The sequence below is a fragment of the Cyprinodon tularosa genome, unplaced genomic scaffold, assembly GCF_016077235.1.
Source record: "Cyprinodon tularosa strain WSP-4 unplaced genomic scaffold, ASM1607723v1 ctg157, whole genome shotgun sequence".
NCBI lineage: Eukaryota > Metazoa > Chordata > Actinopteri > Cyprinodontiformes > Cyprinodontidae > Cyprinodon > Cyprinodon tularosa.
In genome coordinates this window covers 972,991-989,407 of record NW_024038405.1, presented here as the reverse complement: position 1 = coordinate 989,407, position 16,417 = coordinate 972,991, and the positions used below count along the sequence as shown (strand labels likewise).

At 37.3% G+C, this 16,417-nt stretch overlaps 1 protein-coding gene across 3 annotated transcripts in view; it reads right to left on the bottom strand.

Moving 5' to 3' along the window:
• The window catches only part of pde10a (phosphodiesterase 10A), a 120,828-nt gene extending 111,217 nt beyond the window's left edge, over positions 1-9,611 (bottom strand). For 2 of the 3 annotated variants that reach the window (XM_038280158.1, XM_038280160.1), the window contains exon 1: positions 9,044-9,611. In XM_038280158.1, the coding sequence (XP_038136086.1) occupies positions 9,044-9,287 (244 nt within the window). In that variant the 5' untranslated portion in view covers positions 9,288-9,611. The remainder of the gene's footprint in view (positions 1-9,043) is intronic. The other variant, XM_038280159.1, reaches the window with a different exon arrangement.
• Positions 9,612-16,417: the final 6,806 nt, after the last annotated feature.

Sequence of the window (16,417 nt, the reverse complement as noted above, 5' to 3'; positions counted from 1 at the left end):
TAGCTCCCCTTGATTTTGCTTGTAAAGCGGGGAGAATGGCCCTAAGCTTACCACACCGTGATGTCCCTGCCAGAAGATGTCAGGAGTGAGGTGTTACTATAATAGGGGAAAAATGGCTGGTCCCAGAGTCACTGATTGAAAAAAATAATTCAAATTTTTATTTTTTTACTGGTTAACACTAAATTCATTAAATCACTGTGAATGTATTAGTTTAAGGTATAAATAATGATCCACTGATCAATCCTTGCTGGCCGTACTTTTCCTTTACACTTGATCAGTGGTTCTGAAGAAAAGAAGTCTGCAAAGCTTAATGACAGAAGTCCTGAGATGAGCCATAAGAAAAAAAAATTTCTGACCAACCAGGGTTGAAGAGTCAGTTTTCAGGGTTAGTTTAGGAGTCCAGTTATTTTCAGAAGAAGAACAAGTTAGTTGAGTTCTTGACTAAAGTGAAAGCTGAGGTGCTGAAGAACTGAAGTTAGGTTTCCAAGAAGACTGGCCATCCAATGGCTGACCATTGTGTTTCTTAGGTCTAGTGTCGGAACCCAACTCCAGTACTTTTCAGAAGAAGGGAGCATTGCACACATTTTGTTAACTTTATTTGTCATTTTCTTATATTTTGGTTAAAATGCAAATGACTAACTTATTTTTCTATGAGTTGCCAGTATCCTTTCTAGTTGCTGCTTGAGGGCTGCAATAAGCTCCAGCTTTCTTCTCCTTATTTGGTCGTTGCATCCTAATAAGCAGGTCACACCACTTGTTGTAATGAGAGGGGAAATTTGTTGTCATTTGTTTAGATCTTATTTGTTTTGTATAGTTTTGTTAATATTTTTTTTTATTTAAATAGTACTTAGTTTCTGGCAAGTATTTGTCTGTTTAATTCACTTCATTTGTTTGCTAGCCAGTTATCCCACTTGTGTGTCAACAGTGGTCTGATCAGCCACTATTTAAGTTTCCCTCGTCTTGTTTGATAGGTCATTTTATGCATGAGTTCTTTCTGTTACAGTAGTTCCTGAATTGAAGTCTGTTTTGTTGACCACTGTTTATAATTTTTGAACACTTTTTTAAAATAAATTGAGACCTTTTTGAAAACTTTCAGTGGTTTTCTTGCTTGTTTGAGCAAATCCCTCACACTCTTCAACAATGCAAAAAAATAAAATAAAAATAAAACTAGAGAGAGGGATTAGGGTTCAATCAATGTAGTGAAAGAGTATATTAAAAGTAGTGATGGTGAGATGAAGCCTCATAAGGGATTGAACCATCTGGCCAAATTGCTTCAACGGCCCCCACAGTTCATGAAGCTTCATTTGAACGTGTCATCACCTACTGGTGCAGTGAATAACTACAGTTAGAAATATAATCTGTGATTTTTTGCAATTGTTTTTCTTGTTTTTTTGTTTTTTTTTCCAATTTAAGTTCCTTTGAAATAGTAAATGATTGGTGAGTATAATAAAATCTTTTATAAGATTTTTTTGTGTAAAATATTATTTTAGTGAAATAAGCTCAAGCAGACAATGAAAGTGCTTGTGCAAAGTAGTCAAGAAAAACAAAATGAAAGGTGTCACTCATTTTATTCAAACATAATAGTTTTTCCACAGTGTTCGGTTTTAATTGGGTTGGAAGTTATGTGTTCAACCAATCTTTTGGCTAAACCAACCAATCTTATTTGGCAGTGTTTTTACCAAATCTATACTAGGGAGAACCAATACAAATTGGTCACATTAGTGAGAATAGTTAAGTATTATTGCCAGAAAGCAATACTACTTCACACTAATGTTACAACTGTAACCACTTGCTTGATTTTGATCATTAGATTGTTTAATCTAACCAAAATAGTTTTAACCAACTAGATTGGTTGTTTTTTCAATCAATCTATTCTTAGGCTATCCAAAATCTATCCTACTGACAGCAACTCAATGCAGTACCAGAAGTCACATTGATTGTGAGTATTATAACAACATTATTTTAAAAAATCACAGGCTTTTTATACTCAGATTTAGTTGAATTCAGTCTTATAATATATTTTTTGGCTGTCACTGAAATAAAAGTTCGAAATATTTTGCTTTCATGGCTCTCTGAATTAAAAGAGTTCCCGACCCCTGCTCTACATGTATAAAAAGTCTCTCAAAGGTCTGTGATTGCACCTAGGCACTAGAAATAAATTTGGGTTTAAATATTCCTGTTTGAGGATTATATGTATGTGTCTAAAAGGGTTGCTTCATGTTGTCATATAGCTGCCTTTAACACAGGCCCAACCCTATGTGTCCGAGCAGTATAAAAAGGAACAGCCAGGGTGCTTACAGCAAACCGGCTCATGTATCATGAAATAAATGATGCTGTGTGAATAACACTTACCTTAAAGCTTCAATGATGATTTTAAATAGAGAAGAAACATATCTCTGGCCGACAGAATTCACATAGGTCAAGAAATAGCACAGGTCATGTGAGGACATAGCAGGGCATGTCCTGAAAGTGACATATCAGATTGAATGCAGACAAAATGACATGCCAAATGTAACAAAATGCTTATTTTGAAGTAAAAAAAAATGCAGACCACACTTTACAAAATGACAGGAAACAATTGGGATTGACTCCGGGGGCTGACTAAGGCTGAATCCCAAACCGCCCACTAAGCACTAACCATTAACTATCTAGTGTCTCTCCCAATGAAGTCTCACTCACTGCTCTGCAAGGTGCCTTGATTGAAGGTGGGGGAGTATAAACAAGAATAGGATGGCTTCTTCCCTCCAACAGAAAATGCAAGCAGTCATTGCTATTGTAACACAGTGATGCCCCATGTTTGTGGCCGTAGCTCTGTGGGCTGACATAAAATCAAACAATCGCCGCTATCTTGAAACAAATGTATATGGTCAGATAAAATTATTTCAAAGCGGACCTTCCCTTTTGGAATTTATTATGGTTTTTTTTTTCATGTACCTGACCTGTGATTTTATGACAGAGCAATTGTCATGGTCTTAGAAATTGATGTCTGTTATGATTACTCATTTAACACATTTCACACACCTGCTTAGCTCCGCCCAGTTCTCATTAATCCATCTATGTATTAACAGCCTTCAGACCAGTCATCAGTGTCAGATTATTCTTGAGCCGTTGGGAAGAACTTTTTCCACTTTTAAAATTGTTTGGTTTTTTCTCCATTGTCATTACACTGTCACAACTACAGAGGAACTCATTTAATTCTCTGCATTTAACCCATCCCCTTGGGGAGCAATGGGCTACCATTGTGCAGCCCCTGGGAAGCAGTCTGGGGTTAAGGGTCCTGCTCTGGGAGCCAGAGTGGCAGTCCTCTTGAATGTACTCAGAACCTCAGAGACCCAAGCACAATGCTCTAACCAATAGGCCCTAACTCCACCTAATTATTCTAGTGTTCCTGCCTTCTGATCACCTGATCCTGACCTGTTCTGCCTCTCGACCTCAGAGCTAGCCTTAACACGTCTGATCTGTTTGCCTGACCTGTCTTCTGACTCCTGTCGGATTTCTGCCTGTGTACCATACCTGGAACTGTGACCCGACTCTGTCCTAAATTCTCTCTCAGCACCTCATCAGATCTCTGACCTGTTGGCTCTGACTCCCGAGGACATGACCAACATCGGCTTTGGCTTCGCCCACTGGATTATCCTGGCTACATTTGTCTGCTCGGCTCTAATCACCTGCCTGTCCTCTGACCACCGATTCATCAGCGTCTGGGACTCTCTGCAGGGTGACACTCACTCTCTCTGTTCAGTCCGAGCACTCCCCCTCTTGTCTCTTACTGAACTATGAGACCATGTCAGGGACTCACAGGCTTGTTATCATCTAGTTCCAGAAAGACGTGGTCAATAACCTGCTGTCTCCTACTGTAGAGGTTCCTGCCTCCGGCTCAGTATACAATAAATGTTTTGAGAATTCTATCTGTTTGTCCGCTTTGAATACTGGTTCTTTCTGTTCTGAGCTTGACAGCAATGAAGATGCAGCAACCAGTTCAGCATTAGGGTGCAATTACACCCTATGCCGAATTCCAGCAAGCCTGCAATTATGCAGAGTCACTATTTAACGGCTAGAAGTTCCACACGCCCTACCCACTATGTGGTTTGCATTGACACTTAATGTGGCGCACCCTCCATGGGAACGAGCAAACGGAGGCCTTGTGCTCAGGGTAAGTTTTTAGGGGCAGGTTTGGGATTGGGCCATAGCAAAGGAAGCGTAACCAACTGCCATTTGCTGATGTCATTAACCTGTTCAAATATATGTGTGGAGTTATGTCCAGATGGGGGGACAGAAATAGCACGTAGGTCAAGCACATAGGATGGCTTTATGTAAACATATCACCAGAATGATTGATAATTAGGAGGACCATTTATTTTGATGATCCAGCTGGAAAAAGAAAATCCTCCACTACACCTTTAATGGATCTTCTGCAGATGTTGCATGACCCACATATTATCATTTACATTTAATCAAAGCCAAAGCAGACAGTTATGCCATTACAATGTGTTAGCTTTATCAATTAAATCAAACTGCAGCACATTTTAGAGAAAAAAGACTATTCTCAATGCATTCTTTAAACAGGCACAGCTCTGTTTTAAGGCTGTAAATGTTATCTTTGTTATGGCTGTTCTTGCTGCTTAGATTTTTCCAAAGCTGCTCATTAAAATTAAAGAAAAAGCTGCCATTTTGAACCCAGCAGAGAAAAACAGTTATGTTTATCCTGCCCATCTTTGATTATTTAAGTCAAGTAAGTTGGAAGTGAGTAGCCTATAATCAAACAAGACCAGCAACCTGCCCTTCTTTTACCGTACACTTCCAATGGAGAGATGAGGCATTCCTTCTCATCCTACAGAGAACAATGAAAAACAGTGACATCTGGTGACCAATTAAAGCCAGTGCAACAGACACTGGTATGGCTTCAGTTCCTTAGCAGTAATAAAAGAAGTACCAGAAATAATACTGGGTTGTTGATAAATTGACAAATAAGAAGAAAGTGGGTGCACCATGACACAGAGTCCTGAACTGGGTCGGCTACCCATATAAAATGTACATCTACGGGTAGAAAAAAAACCCATATTATTTCACGAGTGCGTGGGTATATATGATAGAGTTACAGAATGAATTAAACTTATTTACAGTTTCTTTTTTATTAACTGTACATCTTGAAAAATAAGTTTATTTAACAATGTTACAATAACCGTAACTTTTTCAGCAACGAGGAAAACCTACTTACTTCAATTTCCATGCATCCATTTTCTGACACACTTTTTCCGGAGTGGGTCACGAGGGGTACTGGTGCCTATCTCCAACTTTCTACAGGCGAGAGGCAAGATACACCCTAGACACTTCGCAAGTCCATTACAGGGCAGGATAGAGACAAACCACTCACACACACTAAGGAGAATTTAGAGAAGCCAATTAACCCAACAGTCATATTTTTGGACAGTGGAGGAAGCCAGAGTACCCACAGAGAACCCATCCATGCTCAGGGAGAATATGCAAACTCTATGCAGAAAAACCCCGGGCCAGGAAATGAACCCGCAACTTTCTTGCTGCAAGGTAGCAGCGCTACCCACTGTGCCAGTGAGCAGCTCTTAATCCTATTTACTGCCATTAATCTGTGAGCTCAGCATGCACTGGATGTGATCGTGAGGCAGTGTTCTTTTCTGCCTCTGTTATTGTAAACAGCTGTGTGTACACTTTGTGATCATGGGTCAGCTTGCACTTTATTATTTACAGGTCTGTGCAGTCCCGGCCGGGTTTTAAATGGGGATATTTGCGGGTTACGGTTCAGGTCTCGGTTCTGAACTCTAAAGGTCCGTGCGGATACAGTTTAGAAAAATCGGACCTGTACGGGACTCTGCCATGACACTCTAAACATGAATCATGTGAAAAGGATGTTTGATCAAAGCTAAATTATACTGTTTTAAATTATTACACTTTGAAATGAATGACAAAAGCTATCAAGCTGTAGCCTCATTTAACGATCACTTCATGACTCCTAAGTAGACTAAAAGCCCCTCGAACAAGCATACAACAACAATATTCCATTATTTGTTCAATGGGCTCTATGCACAACTCCACTACTTCCTGAATTTAAGGCAGCTCTTTATGTTCCTGTCTTTTTCTACTGAATGAACTGATTAATCCAGGCGTGCCTGACCTAAGTAACCATGGCCAGACACACCTTGATTAATCATTCCATCCAGTAATGAAAGACAGGAAATAAAAGAGCTACCTTAAGTTCAGGAAGAAGTAGAGCTGTCCATAGAGCCCATTATTCATTACTTCAGCGTAAGCATCTCAGCTCAGTGTTTCATAGTTTTGTCACATTACCACATACTTAAGTGTATGTAATTTCAATATCTATAAAAATAATGCAAGTTTGTTTGCATTTGTAAAATGGACAATGAAAAAAAAAAAGTTTTTAAATTTTCTCTTTACATAAAACAAATAGAAGGTGTTGTAGGCATTCACATTCATCAACTGCGACTCAATATTTCCCCAAACAATCCGATTGTTTCCCCCAAACAATCTCTGATCTTCTGGCATATCTCTCTGCAAGCTTATCTAGAAAACATATATTTGTTGCTCATTCACCTTTAACACATAAGATGTTCTTTAACACATAAGGAATGTCTGTCAATGTTCAAGTCTTGCCACTGATTCTTAATTGGATTAATGCAGAGTTTGAATGGACCATTCTAATACATCTCTGAAGAGTTGAAGTTAAATTCAGCCTCATAAGTAATAACTTTGCATAGCTTAATATTGTGGCTTTGAACATGTTGATCCAAATCCTGACAGAAGAAGTCTCTTTGAGAACAACAGCAGAACTTTGGGCACAAAACAATGTTTCTCCAAAGTTCCTCCTAGCGCAGTAGTGGTCTAAGTAAAAGATGGGTAATTATTTACTATGTTTGAAGCTTTTCCTGTATTATTTAATATTAAAAAGTAGATTTTGATGAAAGAAAAAAAAAAGAGTAAATGTTCACTTACTTGTAATGTGTGCAGCATGACTGCTATTATATATCATTATAATATCATTTGTGAGCCTCATTAGTTTGTTTGCCTCTAGAGAAAGTAGAGGGGAGCTGTTTTGTTATTCTTTTTATTCTCCTTATTCTTTTGAGAAATTTAAATGTTTATAGAGGGCTGTGCTCCATTATAGATTTTTTTTATTTTTTTTATGCAGTTTTCAATAAAATCTGTTAACGGTTTCCCAGTGTCATTATTTTAAGGTTTTCCTTCAGGAAATGCATTTCTAAATGCTTGTATATTGTGTTCAGATATGTTTTACTTTCTTCTCAGCTAAAATGAGACATTTTGCTTTAAAAGCAGAGCATCCAGCTGTAACAGGAGGGGGAGTAATAAGGAGGGGAAGATGTATGTTGAGAAGGAAGCAGAGATAACAGGTTGTTCTTTAGCAAATGTACAACGTCAGTAAAAAACAAACAAAAAATAAATAAATAAATTATATATATATATATATATATATATATATATATATATAATTTTTCTTTAAGTCCTTTGAATTTATTTTGTTATTTTTTCTACTAAGAACAATGAAGATTTTGCACTTTATGTTTAATTACAGGGCCAATAACAGGGGCTATATGACTAGTTCTACAGGGGCCCTGTCCCCTATTGGCACCCGTCTAAAAGCGCCCATGCCCCAGCATTTGACATGACAAACACAAAATTCATGTTTTTTCAGAGCCAGATTTTGCGTATTTTGTGGAGAAGGCAAAGTTATGAGCTCAGGAAGTAATTAGACAGCGTCTGTCCAGCATTTTTTATCTAAATATTATGCTTAACCATAAATAATGAATTCAAACGGCACAGATAAACAAATATATGTTTATTTTTATTAGTGTGGAAAGGCCTTCGAGAAAAATCAAACCTTTCTTTAGGCATTCATTTTGAAAGTACAGATGTGCCCCTTTAGCTTCCTGTTAGTGAAATGAGATCTAACTTTTCTGGCTACTATGTCACTGTCAGACTAAGTGGGGCTGAAAATCAATGGAAACTGTACTTTTGAAATTTATATGAAGTAAAATTTTAAAATCTTATATGAATTTCATTCCACCTCACACACTGCAAAAAATGTAAATCTAAATAAGTAATTTTTTCTTGCAGTGGGTGCATTTTTTCTTGAATTAAGCATGGCCGGAGCTAGATGGGGGGCCAGGGGTGGCCATGGTCACCCTTAGCCAATCATTGGCCACGGCTGTGGCCATTGTTCCCCCCCCTAATAATCAAGTGGAATATTCCAAACAATACTTACTATTTTTTCATATATTCATAATTACTTGATAACAAAAGCACTGTGGTTAATTATGCACATCAATATACTAACATTAAAGATAGTAAGTACAGAATTCCTGCTCTTTTCAGAACTAGATTTTGTGTTATATGGGGTAAAGAGAAAATGATGTGTCTTTGCATTCATCTAGAAGTCTTTAGTGAAATCACAGATAAATAACTAACTTTCATAAAAACCCATTAAATAATCAATTTATGTAGAAAATTTATGCAAGTAGGTAAGTAATGATGATGGAAAAGATGTTCGCCCCAGAACACAAACCTGAAAGAATTTGATCCACTTTACCTTTTATCTAAAAAGCATGGATGTTTACATATATGCATCTATTTTTTAGCAAAGGATGAAGGAAAGTATAGTTTGTCTTTATTTAGAATATATGGAGGTTTTGCTCATTCATTTTCCTGTTGGAACAGCCTAGATTGACCCTGAGGTTCTGGTGCTTATTCATTTTAAGCGCATATTATCTAATTGTCTTATTTTAAGAGTAAAAATACTAATTCCATTGGCAAATTACCTCATTTACCTACTCAAATTAAGGCTAAATTGTTTTAAGACACTTTAGCTCATTCTTAGATCAGTTTTGCAGTGCATTATTTAAAAAATGTGTGTCACTCTTTCACATAAAGTAAATTTTGTGGATCTAACTTGTAATTATATGTATTAAGAAACACCAACTATTCACACACATGCGCTCTCACAACTGCTACAGGTTTTAGCAGCCATCTCTCTTACCTTGCTGCTCGCTGCTCCGTGCAGAGGGAGACTCTTGGATGCCCTGATCATCAGGACTTTTCCGTTTCTTCGACATCTGCTGCTCCGCGGTCTGGTGTTGGAGTGATGCGCCCGCCGAATCGTATATATATCTACGCGTATCTGTTGATAGCGTGAGATACGTTTGACCGGCGGGATATAAAACACATCCAACAGTCTTTGGATGCCAAGAACAGAACCGAGAAAAAAATTCAGCCGCATTCATTCAGATCCCGCCTCTGCTGTGAGCCTCTATCGGCGCGCAAAGTTGCCGAGCACCGGCCAAGCGGGCATCTGGAGACGCGGCAAGGCATGGAGCCGATCAGCTCTTTGAGCAACGCACTGATAATCGGACAAGATGATTTCACAGGATTGTCCACGGCCTATTTTTCCTTCTGCTTTTGGCCAGATGAGATGAAAAAAAAATATTTGTATCCAAAGAGATTTTGTGGATCACGTGTGTGGCGCTCGGATTATGTTTGGATTCTGGTCAGATGGATATTACGCACTGACTGCAATGTTGATCCGCGTCTTAAAAAAAAAAAAAGAAAGAAAGAAAGAAAGAAACGACAGATTTCCGTCACTACGGATGTGATTAAAAAAAGATGTCTGACTTAAAAGTTTCTGTGAGGTATTTAATTCTTGAATGCCGCGCTTGCGACGTCAGACTCCAGGTCTAATCAGGAGTGACGCACGAAAGCTGCTGGGTGTTTTCAGTAAAAAAAAAAAGGCGGATGGTGGGGGGGTAAACGCAGATTATCTGGTTGCAGTGTTCACTCTTTTAAACACGTAAGGAGCCACTGACCCCTTTCCAGACTGACAGCAGGTGTGCAACGTTTGTTAAAGCGGTGGAAAGCAGAAAAGAGACCCGCTTTATGCGACTACCTAAAAAAAAAAATGACCTGAGGGCCAAAGTAACATAACAAAGAGGTTGGTGCAGGTCCTTTTTGCTGTAATTTTCAACACAGTCACGAAAGAGCTTTAAAGGCATGCAGCAGAAATTTACATAAGCCACTTTCCTTGCTCTTAGAAATGAATCTCATTCGTTTCCTTCCATTCCTCTTCTCTCTCTAAGCTATTTGAAGGATTCCCTCTAAGAGTTAAATTGCACAGATCTTCTAATATTGTTTTTTGACACTTAAATTCTGTAAGAAGAGACACTGATCATTATCTCCTTTGCTGATTTATTTATGCGCACTCTCTGGGTCGGAGGATCGCTTTTTCCATTTACATCTGGTTTAGATTACTGGCGCTGCAGCACCTTTACTGTTAATGTAAAATGTGCACGTTTAAAGTCAGGGGATTTTTTTTGATCTTGTTGCTTTTTTGCATATAACTGCATTTGCATTCATGCATTAGACGGTGTATTTTTTTTGAAGAGAAGGTAAACACGCATTTCTCCTTCCCCATTACTCTACCCTCCTCCCATCCCTCATTCACTGCAGCTACTGACGTCAAGAAATGCTTGCGTCAATGTGCCGTGCTTTGACCGAGAGCGTTTTTTTTTTCATTGGGCTCATAATGGGATTATTAGGCTTGGTGAAATACCCTGCCTTCCTAGCTTTTATAGATTTTTTTTAATATAAATCTCTCCATTTCCCCCTCCCTTTGACTAGAGGAAAAAATAATAATACATGAGGTATATAATTGGCTCAACTAGAAAGGTCGACTTATTTCCTCTATCTAATGATGTTAATGTTTCCTTTGGCCATAACAGTGATGGAAATAATTTCAAAAATAACCATCTGAAACAATACTCTTCAATAATGCACCAACACGGCATGGTAATAGGATTAGTGTAAGAATAATCAGAACATTTACAGTTGGAATCGACTATCAAGGGAACACAAAACCTAAAATGCAGTGTAATGAGAGGAAGAATATTTTATATTTTATTAACGTTACTTTTAAAATTTATTTTAAAATGGTACACCCTTAGCTAAACATTATAGGTAATTATTACACACAACCTTCTCATGATGCTGATGAAGGTTCCCAGTCATCCAGGGCATAGTCGTTCCAAAAGAGAAAATTAAAAACAATCCACCGGACTTTGTTGAGTTCAACGCTATTCCTGACATTTTGAATTGAAAAAGCTTCTTGAATGGGAAGCGAAACGTCCTCAAACTTGAAGACAAAGTCTGGTGGATTGTTTTTAATTTTCTTTCTTCTCATGATAGTTTCTTGAATACCCATTCTTCCTGACAGAACAAGTGATTAACTCAGGTTTGCCCCAAAATACTTTTTCAGCTCTGATGTTCTGAGTTTTATTTTCAAGCCAAATTGCTTTGCCTTATTGTTGATTTGGACTGTCAATTTGCCCTCAGATTATAACTTCCGGACTTAAGATGTTGCCTCAATAATTCCACATAACGTTCTCTCTTGGTGGAGTCACATTTGTAGTTCATGGTTTGGTGGGTTCTCTAAGGCTTGCAAACACTGTAGATTTACTTTAAACAGACCACAGAACATAATCTTTGCTCCCGACTAGCATGCTACTGTTGGAGGGATGCTAGAATGGTAGGGACCTGTCTTTCTTCATTCTATCTTAATTCTCCCACTCTACAGAATTTGTTAGTTCAATCTCTAACACTAACACTCTCTCAACACCCTAACACTATGCTCTCTCTGTTTTTTCTCATAGTAGCTTCATCTGGTTTGTTCCTGATTGGCTGTGACACCATCCTAGAGAGAAATATCAGCTTTGCTTCTGCCATGAACACCTTTGTCTAAACAGTAGATGTTCGAGGTCGGCCTCTTTTTCAGTGTAGTCATGTTTCTTTGACTGTGACTGGCTGGATATGCTTTCTTCATCCTCTGACATAAGAGCTGGCTTGGTGCCGCCCCATGGAGCTGGTTGACAGTTGCCTTTTGTATCTCTGCTTCTATTTCTATCTCGGCTTCTGTCTCCTTGAACCCCTGTCATCCTCAGCAGATGGCCAATCACACTGAGCCTGGTTCTGCTGAAGGTTTCTTCCTCTTAAAAGAAAGTTTTTCCTCTCCACTGTCGCTACAAGCATGCTTAGATTGAGGGATTGCCTTTGAGTCAATGAGTCGATGCAATCAACTGGTTTTCCTTAGATAGAAACCTTTGAATCAATCTGACTGCATGATCTGGTTAACTGTAAAGTGCCTTAAGATGACATGTTGTGAATTGGCGCTATAGAAATAAACTGAATTGAATTGAGTTGAATTGAGTGCATTTGCAAACCTTAGTTTGTGTTCTTTGTGTTAGTTTGTGTTCTTTATTACATAATTCACTCTTAGCAGCTTTACCCAGAATTTACAAAATGAACATACACTCACTTACCTCTGATTCAGGTACAATTGTTCAGGCCCTTGAATCAGCCAGTCATGGAAAATACTCAACGTATTTAGCTCTGTACTTAATGCATTCCTTAACACACTTTAGTCCACTTGATAGCTGCTAGGCGTTACTTAAATGTCACTCTCTAAATAAGTAATATGTCAATCCGTTAGTGGCCACATGTACCCATTTTCTGATGGCAACTTCTAGCACAGTAATGCACCATGTCTAAAAACATGTTTCTGGTTATATTATCTTACTTGAGCATAATAATGAGCTTATTTTACTCCTGTGGTTACCACTGTATATAAAACTCAGTTAGATATGTCATCTTTGAGGTTTAGTTGAACGACAGATTGGTGTCATGACTGTTTGGATAAAAAAAAAACAGCAGCTTGGTGCTATCATGTTTTTATAGACGTTGTACAATCTATGCCAAAGTAAAATAACCCAACTGAGAAGGAAGCAGATGGTCTAACCAGGTGATATTAAGGCTTTCCAAACAAATTGACTGTTAACTCCGTATATAGGATATCAGGAAAGGACTAAAGAATTGAGAAAATCTACTGGTGTTGAATGTGGCAAATTTGATTTCTGCTCTGTTCATCTAGAGCCACATCCCCAAATGCATAGGATGACATAATATGCCCTATTGCTCATCTTGATAAACTGGGCTGTGTGGTGCATCTTAGACGACCTCGGGGGACATAGTGCTTTCCTTTCCTTTCAAGAACTAAGTTGCACAGCATTTTTGCTTTGATTTCCTTTCCGTCAAACCATTAACCTTCTGGAGATACTGGGTATGTGTTGAATTTTATCTGCAGAAAGAGGGACAAACTGTTACCTGAAAGGAACAGTAAAGAAACCAAAGAAAGATAAAAATAAGAATGTTAAAGGTTATAATAATGGCTTGAGACGCGTTAAAGAGCTATACAAACTCAGGCCATTTGATAATAAGGCACACCATTAAGACATATGCCGAGCAGTCAATTTGTCTCTTGTTGCCTCTAAAACAGAATTTAAGCCATCGGCCTCTGAAGATGTATTGTGTTGTGTTTATAACAGCAGATACTTCAGTCTTAACTATTGTGAGGTTGGGCCTATATGGGTTTGTTTCTGTTTTTAACCACAAACTCAGTTAGATGGAATACATTTAGCTAAACAGGCAGTATGACCAAGCTGTTTTCTCCAATTAAATCTATCCAACAAGTAATAAAAAGTCTAATTAATCATTATTACACAACGTTAACTAATACTCTTTTCACAGACAATGAGTCCTTCAATCTTGGTAAAATATTTGCTCAAGTTGTGAGTCACAGTGTATTGACCAAAATATGATAGTTTAAGGAAAAATCTAATTGGTTTTGTTACTATAAAAAAAAAAAAAAAAGATGAAAGAGATTTGCACAGCTATTAAACCTGAAATATAAATAAAAACTCTTATAGGAAGCATCTTGTATTTAGAAAACCCTATCAGATATGAACAAGGCTGCAAATGATTTGGTTTTCTTTGGACAACCAGATACATTTTTTACATAATGTTTAAAATACCCTTTCGTTTGCTTAATGACACGCTCATGTTAAAAAGCTGTGTAGGGACTTGTTGGAGGAAACAACAGCTTGCAATTACATTAGAGCCAGACATAGACAGAGGAGCATAGCTACAGCATTTGTTTGTTTAGATAAAAGGGCAATTAACATCCAAATTACACATGAAATGATTTATTTGACCATACTATCTGTTGGACATTTATGCATGCTAGTGTTTTTTGTTTTATTTGTACCTTATAGTTTGTCCAGAATTGAGTGTCTATCAGTTAAGCATTAAAGAAATCACCAAATTATTACAAATTAACTCTCTTTTAACTACATCATTACAAGGATCTGTACTAAATGAATGAAACACTATAAATCTTATCTACTGTTAGTCCTAGTTCTAAGTGAGGCAATTTAGTTTTATTCTGTTGACTATCATATTGTTTCCAGGCTCTGCCCTTTACAGTCGTTCTCTCTAGTAGATTGTTTTTAATTCCTTCACCATTCCCAGTGCTCTATGGAGGACAAGAAAACAGCTATTTTTGAATTAATATTTAAAAAGTAGGTACAATTAGAAATCCGACTTGAAAAGTGTTTTCTAATTTCATATTTTTAATTGAATTATGAGAAAGGAATTGTAAATTGTATTAATTCATTATGAAATACTGCTGTCTGAAATGTGTTTTCAAATCCTATTTCTAAACAGAGATTCAAAAACCACTGTAGGTCATTGCTCATTGATCATTTTGTGAAACAAGTGTGGCATTCTAACCAATTAGAGAGCTGCTTACATCTGAGTCGCAATCATGATTGGTTTAACTGGTTTTCAGTATGCACAGGGACCAGAAGGCTGACTGCAAAGTAAATGGAGAAAGTAAAGTGAAAATAAATTCAGTTGCGAAAAGGATTTGAAAACGCAAGATGAAAAAGAAAACGGAAACTGACTAAAGGTGCAATAAAAAAAAAGGTATTATTAATCAGATTTATGAATTATGTTTTTTAAATCTGCTTTTAGAAACAGGATATTGTCAGGATTTGGTTGTGGTGTGAGGACCCAAATGCAGAGGCAGGGAGGCAGAGGTGAGTTTCTTGTAGGTTTAATGAAAGGTTAACTAAACACAGAGGCAGCAAATCCAACAATCTAACATGAAAACAAAGTCAAACAAACCAGAAACCATGGAGACACCTGGGGGAAAACAATCACGAGGAGGAGGAGGACTCACAGAGACGGAGTTGGAGGAAGTTAGACGAGGAACCTGCACTGAGGAACTGCATAAGGAGTGTACTTAAGGGAGACTGAAACAAAGAGGACTAACGAGATAATTGGGAGCAGGTGTGAACAGAGCAGAACAGGAAAGGAACTAGGGAAAAGGAGAACACAAGGAGGGCAGCAGAGCGCAACAAATAAAAACCTGAAAACTGAAAAATAACCAGAGAACACGACAAAATAGGAATTGAACCACTAAAACTAGAAAACATGGAGCAAAGTAAAACTGAAAACTCAAAAGAAAACATAACAGAACCAGAACTGTGACAGATACGAACATACATTTTTAAAATGAAGTAATTTGTAATGAATTAGTAAACACTATTTACAGTTTAAGATCCTTTAACAATTAAGTTTAAAATGCTTTTATAATTGGATTTCTAATTGTAAGATCTAATTGTTACATTTGAAATTGATGTTTTCTCTCTCAGTGACTCTCCTGGTCCTCCATTGCACTCTGCATATTGGTAAAAGAATATTTTCACTTCAAGCCTTTTTATTTTAATAAATAATTTATTCTATATCAGCTCACTTTTGCAGATCAATATAGATCTACACTATTTCAATAGTATGTTTCTTTCCAAGTTTAAAGAGCAGCATAGACCAATGGGCCCCAGAGTCACTTTTTATTCTTTATCGATAGATTTCTGTTTGCAAGATCCACAACTCTTACCCATTCTAAATTTGATGCATTACTTATAAAATACTTTAGGTTCATTTTCTAAGAATCAATCATTAAGGGTGGCAATAATTCTGGTTCTAGTGATTTTGTTAAAATAAAATAAAAAACAAAAAAAAAACAATAGTTAATCAAACAGTATTTTTTTTACAGCCTAATATATCTAATCCTGTTAAAGGTTAGATTTTTTTACATGTGTTTTTAAGGTTGTCACATATCTAAAGATCATCCTGTTCAGTTTTGCATCTGTACTCTAAACCAGTTTTCCTGTTTACAGCTCACTACTCTACTGGAGTACAGTTGATTGTTCATAAACAAAAAGTATTCATATCTTTTTGGTTTATTTCCTGTATTTCATTAAATCACATCAACAAACATTGTTCTGAGATTGTCTCAAAAAGATGCAGTTATTTCATGTAGGGAACTCAACAAAGATGTAGAACAGGTTCCTCCAATCAGATTATCACTGCCCGATGCTTGGGGATGCTTTTTTGCCCGTAGGGCTAAGCAAGATGATCAGAGCTGATGGGTGGAGTCTGTTAGAATCTACAGAATAATGGAGACCTG